Source organism: Anarrhichthys ocellatus, unplaced genomic scaffold, assembly GCF_004355925.1.
Source record: "Anarrhichthys ocellatus isolate YVR2014 unplaced genomic scaffold, GSC_Weel_1.0 scaffold9, whole genome shotgun sequence".
Classification (NCBI taxonomy): Eukaryota; Metazoa; Chordata; class Actinopteri; order Perciformes; family Anarhichadidae; genus Anarrhichthys; species Anarrhichthys ocellatus.
The window spans coordinates 5015708-5024250 of NW_022280039.1; the positions used below are offsets into that span (position 1 = coordinate 5015708).

At 36.1% G+C, this 8543-nt stretch overlaps 1 protein-coding gene across 1 annotated transcript; it reads right to left on the minus strand.

Moving 5' to 3' along the window:
• Window positions 1–53: 53 nt before the first annotated feature.
• LOC116384654 (immediate early response gene 5-like protein) lies at window positions 54–1854 on the minus strand. Its single transcript, XM_031849523.1, has one exon. It carries the CDS (start codon window positions 1705–1707, stop codon window positions 829–831), a length of 879 nt encoding a protein of 292 aa, XP_031705383.1. The 5' UTR covers window positions 1708–1854; the 3' UTR covers window positions 54–828.
• Between the last annotated feature and the right edge of the window lie 6689 nt (window positions 1855–8543).

Genomic DNA, 8543 nt, shown 5'->3' on the forward strand with positions numbered 1-8543 from the left:
CACAAGCGTGCCTGCCGTTTCCAAATATTGTACACAAAATCGTTCAGCTATGACAAGCTGGATTATTTCATCATTGTATTTATTTTATGAGAAGAAAAATCCCTAATTGTATATAATTCCAGTAATCCATAATACTTATTAGTGTTTATCTTCTAGTTTTAGTCAATGCATTGTCATGAAATAGAGACAACCTCTATGACGTCTTACATGACTGGTAAAATGATAGCAATAGAAAAAAAATACAAGGTCACTATCACCCTAAATGTATATCTATCATAAACCCACTCTTGTGCACACATAACAAGAGCATAGTGATATCATTCATCAGGAGTTGAAGTCGCGATTTAAAGCCAATACATCAATGTTTTTTAAATAATGTAAGTTTTATTGATTAATAAAAGCAAGCTCTGAAATGAATAATACATTTACAGAATGATATTCTGCCTTGAGATGGTGCACGAGGCTGCACAGATCTTTTCTGGCCACATGATGGAGCTCGTCCAACGTCTTTCCAGAGAAACTGAGCGTTAACTAATTTCTTCAGGAAATAGGCTACAAACCAAAGACTGACTCCAGTAGCCCAAATGAATCACCAGAAAATAAGGTTTAAATGAAAGGTACAATTCATGTATACCGTGTGAAGAAAGTATATCATTGGCACGAGAAATGTTACTGTCCAAAAGTATTCCAATAAGAACATGATTGCTCTTTAAAATCACATTTCATCAACATTTTTCAATAACAGAGGAGAGAGGGGATTGCAGTCGTGTCATGGTTTATTTGAGAAGCAATAAAATAAAACAATACAAAGAAAAACAATCATACAAATCAAAATGCTTCAATTGCTCTGGTCCACCCACTGCCTGTTAACAGTGTATGTTTTAAAGAAATTGTTTGAGCGGCGAATATTTGTTCAAGGTCCGTCTGCTGCCAACTCACAAACTCAGATAGTCCACCTGAACCCAGCACTGAGATCAGGTTGGAGATGTTTGTGTTGTCCAACTGGTCCGAGTCTGAATGAAAATCATCCTCAGTTCTCATCCTTTTACATGGCACTGGCCCAAAGTCTGGCAAGTAAAACTCTGGATCAACAATATGATAACTTGTGTCCATCTTTCGCTTTTTAGTGTAGCACTGCGCGCCCTGCGGCTGTTTAGACTGCGCGCAACAGTCTGAGTGGAAGTATCCATTCGTGACAGTAGTCACCACATGCGTGTCCAAGTCCAGGACAGTCTTTTGGTTGGCTTGTAGGTTTGGGATAGGTAACTCCCAGGAGGATTTGTCTGCACAACTCCAACAGGCTTCCGAAACCATGAGGTCAGAGTCACTTGGTGAAAGCATTCCGCAGGCAGATGCATCTTGGTGCGCCACTTCTGCTGGCTGGCCGTTGGGCTGGTGCGCTCCGCAGTGCCAAGTCTCCGACTCAACCCCAGTAAAGTTGCAGTAGAAGTCATCAGCCAACTCCGTTAGGCTCCCGCTCAATTCAAAATAGTCTTGCCTTTCACGGACTGCCGCTACATCCTCATATTGATGCGTCCTTTGCGTTTGCGACACGTTTTTGCTCATGTAAAACTGCCTGGCGTTTCTCAGTACGTACGTTACCAGTAAGTTCTTGTGGAGCTTGATGCCTCCTCTCTGCGTCCTGGAGCTTTGGATTTTCCTCAAAGAAATGGAGATCAGGTTCTGTGCTTCAAATGCACACTCCATCCTCAACCGGGCCAGCCGTTCTTTCCTCTAAGTCTCTCAAATCGGTTGTTTCTTCACTGAAGAAATGTGTCTTTAGTTGAGATTCCTACTGGATTCGTGTAGAGACTGTGTCCATAGCGCTCCATGTCTCCCCAGTAAGGGCATGGATTTGCAACTCTCATCTTTCCTTGCCACGCCCTCACATCGACATTGTCCAATGAGAGGGAGGCGGTGCTTCTGTTATACGCAAATATCACTACCAGCCTCATTCAGAATGCACGTAGGAGCGGGCATGCTGCATTTCACTAAATGTGTTCTGTGCTTTTTAAATCTCGGTGCAGACAAAAATCACCACAATTATTGTCCATGTAGAAAAGAGCAGAGTAGAATAGAATAGAAAAAGAGGAGTGGGACAGAATAGATAGAACATAGTTAGTAATGCATTAGAATATAACAGAGAGTAATATAATATATTAGAAAAGAAAATAATGTGGTAACGAACAAACTGAATACAATAGAGCATATTAGAGAGTAATATAAACAAACAAGATCAGCATATACAATAGTAAAGAGTTACAGAGTAGACTGGAATAGAACAAAACACAATAGAAACAGAGGAGCCAAATAGAGTAGAATAAAGCAGTTAGTAATTACAATAGAATGGAATAGAGTAGAGAGTGAAAGCAAAGAGATAGAACCCAGTTGGTAGTTACAATAGAATAGAATAGAGAGTGACAGAATATAATAAAATAGCATGGGAGTAATAGAATAGAAGGACATGCTAGAGTATAATTTTATAGAGTAAAATAACACATACGAAAATAATAGAATATAACCTACAGTAGTAGAGGGTATAGTGGAATAAGAGTAGATTAGAGTAGAACATAGCAGTTATAATTACAATAGAATAGAAGGTCCTTGAGAGTAATCGACTAGAATAGAACATAACAGAAAGTAACTAAAAGGAATATAATAGAGAGTAATATAATACAATAGAACATAATATAGAGTAATAGAAAAGAACAGGATAGAGTCGAGAGCAATAGAATGGAATATAATAGAATGGAGAGTAATAGAAAACAATATAATCGAGTTGAGAGAAATAAAACATAATAGAATAGCGAGTAATATAATAGAATACAGTAGAGAATGACATAATAGGAAAAAACAGAATAGAGCAATTAGAATACAACAGAGCATACAGGATAGCAGTTTAATATAATAGAAAACAACAGTAGTACCATCATAGTAGATAATGATAGAATAGAATTTATAAAAGAGTAACCAATAGAGCAGAATACAGTAAAGAGTAATAGAATATAATTGATTTGAATAAAGACTTGTACAGGGTTATAGAATATATTAAAACAACAATATTAGAGAGTGGACTGGAGGATAACAAAACAGAATGGAAAGAGAGAAGTATAACATAGTTGAATATAGCAGTTAGTAATTACAATAGAATGGAACAGAGTAGAGAGTAATAGAATAGAATAGAATAGATAGCAATAGAATATAATAGAATAGTGTCGAAAGTAATAGAATAGAATAGAGAGTAATAGAATATAACATAAAAGAGAATAGTAGAAAAGAACATATTAGAGTAATGAGTAATAGGATACAATATAATAGAGAGTAATATAATAGAATACAACGGAACATAAAAGAGATGTTAATAGAATAGAATACAACACAGTAAAGAGTGACGGAATAGAGTTAAATAGAATACAGTAAAGAGTAACCAGTAGAGCAGAATAGAACATGCAGTATTAGAGAGTAATAGAATGGAAGATATTTGAATAGTAGAGAGTAATAAAGTAGATTTGAGTAGAATGAAATGGAATATAAAGAGAGAGAGAGAATAGACGAGAATAGAGTAGAATATAGCAGTTAATAATTACAATAGAATGGAACAGAGTAGAGAGTAATATCATAGAGACAGAATATAGTAGTTAGTAATGGCAATAGAATAGAATATAGTAGAGAGACAGAATAGAATATCCCTGAGAGTAATAGAAATAGAATAGAACAGAAAAGAAAGAAATAGAATGGAAACAAAGTAGAGAGTGATGGAAAATAGAATAGTGTAGAGAACAATAGAATAGAAAATAACAGTAGTACATAGAGAGAGATAGAACAGAGTCAAATAGAATAATAGTAAAGAGTAACCAATACATTACATTTTACATTACATTACAGTCATTCAGCAGACGCTTTTATCCAAAGCGACTTACAATAAATGTATTCAACATAGGTATTCAAGAGAACTACTAGTCACCAGAAGTCATAAGTGCATCTCTTTTTTTAAACACGCATCTAAGAGCATGAACCAGAGCAAAAGTACAGTGAAACAAACTAATACAAATACAATAAGTGCCACAAACTAATGTAGAGCAGAATAGAACGTGCCACATGAAAGAGTGATGGAAAAGAATTAGATAAAGAATTGTAGAGAGTAATAGAGTAGATTAGAACATACAAAGAGTAATGCAATAGACTAGCAGAGAGTAATAGAATAGCATATAATATAAAAATTATTAATAGACCTATTTTTGTAGAAGTAGATGCAGTTCAAATAAGCTTCTCAGAGCCATGAATGAAAGAAAGGCCAAGTCAAATATGTCACCGACAAGATCTTAAAACTGGAAGGATTCAAGAGTATAAACAACGGAGAAACAAGAAGCCAGCATAAAGGCAGACTAAAAATGGTAGGTTGGGATTGCACATGAAGAAGCACACTGTAAACCCCAACCCCAAAATAGAACAGAACAGATAGAGGAAAACTGTGGAGAAAACAATATTCACTTCTACACAATACTATACAATTATGTACGATAATACCCTTCTATACTATACTGTGCTGTACTGTACTGTACTGTACTGTAATATACCTGTTTACGAAACAAATCTTTCCTCAGAAGCCAAATCACATATACTCATGCAGAGTACATAGGTTTAATTCACACACACAGAGTTGATTATTAAGAATGTACTGTTTGGATGTGACAATGATGTCATGAGGACTGCCTCTGACAATAGAAATAGTGTCACCGCACTCACATGTGTGGGGTAAAAGCTCTTTGGAGAGAGATTATCTGTCATCCGTGCCCCAGATCTGTGTGTGTGTACACACACAGATGGCTGACATCATCCTGAACACCTGGATGTGACTTTGATTTCCTGCCAAATGCGTGAATCAGGAGGACAGCCACTATTACGGTTATCATGCTCTGATAATGGTGTAAATTGGAGTCTGACATGTGTGCTCTCTCTAGGATAGTTTAAATGGCAGAGAGCAGATTGATATCATATTTTATGGTACAGCGTGGGACGGTATGGCATAGCATTATATTTTATGGTATAGTTCAGCAATTTGTAGGATAGTAGTAGTGGATATTCAACTTTTATTTCAGACTCATGAGTCCATATAGCAACAAACACAAATACAACAACAATAGATAGATTTGTTTACTTTCATTTCAAGTACCTTTGAAGGTGTTGTATTTAACAGTTAGAGCATTAATATAGCAGCAAACAGCTTTTTGCTATGTAAAGATAAAGTGGAGTAATTATCAGAGCTTCTCCTTGCTTTGTTGACATAGTTTATATTGTTGTTCATAGCTTGTGCTTTTAGTGCATGTCCGTACATGTAGACATGCCCCACTGGTTAGCTCATTGCCGGCACTCGTCCCTGCTCTCATACAGAGGTTACAGCTGATAATGCCATCGCGACTGACAGTATTGTTGCTGAAGTGTAGGGCCCAGCCTCAGATTACCCCTCAGGTAAACTATTTGCTCGGTCAGTACTTTCGCTGTAGTTTGCACTGTTAGCGCTGTTAGCACCGTTAGCTGTGAGCAGCTGCCCATGTTGAGAGCCGTTGAGAGGAAATCAAAATGTTCCCAATCTCGGATTTTGCGCCTTTAATGGTAATATTGTAACACTACTATCAATATCTAAATCACACTGGAATAGAGATTCTGGATTATTAGCACTGTTTGACATATGAGATTATGTAGTAAAGTATAGCATAGTATAGTACAATAAAGTATAATAGGGGGAAAGTGACATTTAGCGCAAAATATATTAACATCTTGGTTTGGTTTGTTTTTGTGGGAACAAGAACCTTGAGAGCAAAAAGAATGCACGTTTTGTATATCATGGTCTGGATTAAGTGTTGCATTATGGGTGGCTAAATGTTAAAGCCACTGGCATGGAAATGTGACAAAATGAAGGTAGGTGCCAAATGTCACAGTGAAAAAAATAATAACCGTGACGAACATTTTATTGAGCATCACTGGAGAAAAAGGAAAACTTACAATCTGTGAGAGACAGAGGCAAAGGTCAGACCTAATGTCAAATGGACCAAGTTTCAGTTTTGAAGACACTGCTGTACTTCCACACTTATGTTGATTTAAGTAATCCTACCCAGTTTATAAAACAGAGAAGGCTTTGCTGGTTAAATATTAAAACACATCCAGTAAGAATGGAAGAATACAGGTATTCATGTTTACCAGTGTTTTATTACTGATCACATGGACCTCAGTGTGCATAACAAAAATACTTGTAGAGAAATGAACATGCTATTTTAATGATGAATCGTGTTTAATCTTAAATCATATATGCTTTTTGGACAATTTGAATAAACTGAACATATTATGCATGAACTAAAACATGGCGTTGGTTCATAAACAGACAATGCACAGACCTATACATAGCAAAACGATACAATAATAATACAATAATAAAATGGTGCATGATTCTTAATCTCTGAAACAAATATGGTCATGGTCTCTATGAAATATTAAATACAGCAAGATGCTAACAAATTTAATTATACCATTTAGTACAGTGTTGGTATAGTACACTATGTCTACAGTCTCACTGTTGGGACGAGGTAAGTGTCAAGCTGAATGTCTTGAATACAATTTGATGTTAACTGAGGGAGATTAAACATATAGTGTTCTTTATTTTAACGGTGGTTTGTTCTTGTTTATTTATTTTCTCTCTGTACTGCTTCATTCCAATCCCATTACCACACACAACACACCTGAAACTGAAACTAAGACTTTGATTTCAACTTCTAGATAAGAGAGAAGAGATGTGTTTTCACAAAGAAAACAAAGAAGACTTTATATTAAGTAGAGTACAATTCAGATAGTATAGTTATACTAGGAATTTCCACAAAACTACCTTTTGCATAATAAGTATATTCAATACAACCAGGCTGTAATAAATCCTGCTTTTGTTGTGATTCTTTTCATGCTTTCAGATTTCTAAAACACCTTCAATATAACGTTGTTCAATATAGCATCACCACCAATGACACCCTCATAACGTACCACAGAGTGGAGTTGATACACAAACAAGTAAAGTATAATTCTCACCAAAACGTGAGCATAATGTAGGCAGTACTTTATGCATGAATGACATTGTGCAGGCGTTTCTAATTTTGCAGTACATTTTTGCTTAATAAAGAAAATGATCTTTATAACAAAGACTTGCTGTATTCACATATTCTATGTTAAGAAGAGAACACTTATCTTTTTTTTTTAACCACACATGAACCACACATACAACTGACAAAGAGAAAGCCTGTTTAGATTTGAATATTTGTTAGGCTTATGTGAGCCTTTGTTAGGACAACAAACTGTTCCAGCATCGGCCACTGAACATTTTTTCTGTCTCACACTTGTGACAAAGAGTTTTTTAAAGACAGGAAAAATACCACTGTAACTTTGAAATGAACATCTGATAAACAATTTGTTTTGAGCTGAAACAAACAATATTAATTAAGAATAATGCCAATTTGATAACTCAAAAACTATATAGGCTATATATTCCATATATAAACAATTAACTCTTAAGCAATGTTTCTTTATTAGTGTTAAACCTAAATATGACATAGTAAAGTTACTTCATACTAAAAATTTGAAGTGTTTTAAGTAATCTGCCTGAAATCCCGGACAAGGGACTCAGCCCCGCCCATAACCAACTCCTACTTAACCCAAAATTGAGAAGAAGAGTTGTAAAAATTGTACTTCCAGCACTTTTCTTGTCAATAAATCTATAGTTCTGAGTTGGTGGATGAGTCCAAACAGAAAATAATCACCTGCTAAACAAAGAGAATTGAGTCTTTCCATAGTGCGTCCTCTTAAACACAGAGCTGAGATATGCAGCTCAGTAGAAGATGCACACAATTACTTCAGAGGCTCGGTGCTTTATTTACATATGCAATATGCATAAGCAAGGTTACTGTGAGGGTGAAATAACCGCGAGATAGAAGGAGAGAAAGGAGGGGTTTGAGTGTGTGATGTGTGTGTGTACGTGTTTGTGTGTGTGGTGGTGATGGAGAGAGGGTGTGTGGGGCGAGGGGGGGAGGCAGAAAATTGGTGTTATCAATATTTAACCAACCCTTCCAGCATATTTATGGCAGACAATAGAGCAGACCTGCAACTGTCTCATGTGAGTGGAAGAGTATTTATTACAGACTGAAATAGAGGCTGTAAATAGGATGTTCATTGATATATCCCTGCCACACTTGCAGGGAATAAGTGAAGAGCCCACCACTTGGTACACCACTCTGACAGTTGATTCTTACCAAAATAAACTATTAACATATCTAGTAATTGCACGTCACAACCCCTGAGTGCATTACATATATTCATTAGGGGGATATTTCTACATGTGGCAAGCAGATGTATGTAATTCAATCAGTGAAGAAAAAGAAAAAAGGAACCGAAAGAGCTATGAAAAGAGAGAGAGAGAAGAAATAAAATGTCTGGCGCTTTTTTTTTTTCACAGACCCATGGCCTCTCTGAAAATGTTTCCATGTGTTGTGTCTGAGCACACTGAGAGC

What these genes read in the sequence shown, in the direction of transcription:
- LOC116384654 (XM_031849523.1), bottom strand. Translation starts at nt 1,707, where the DNA reads ATGGAGTGTGCATTTGAAGCACAGAACCTGATCTCCATTTCTTTGAGG.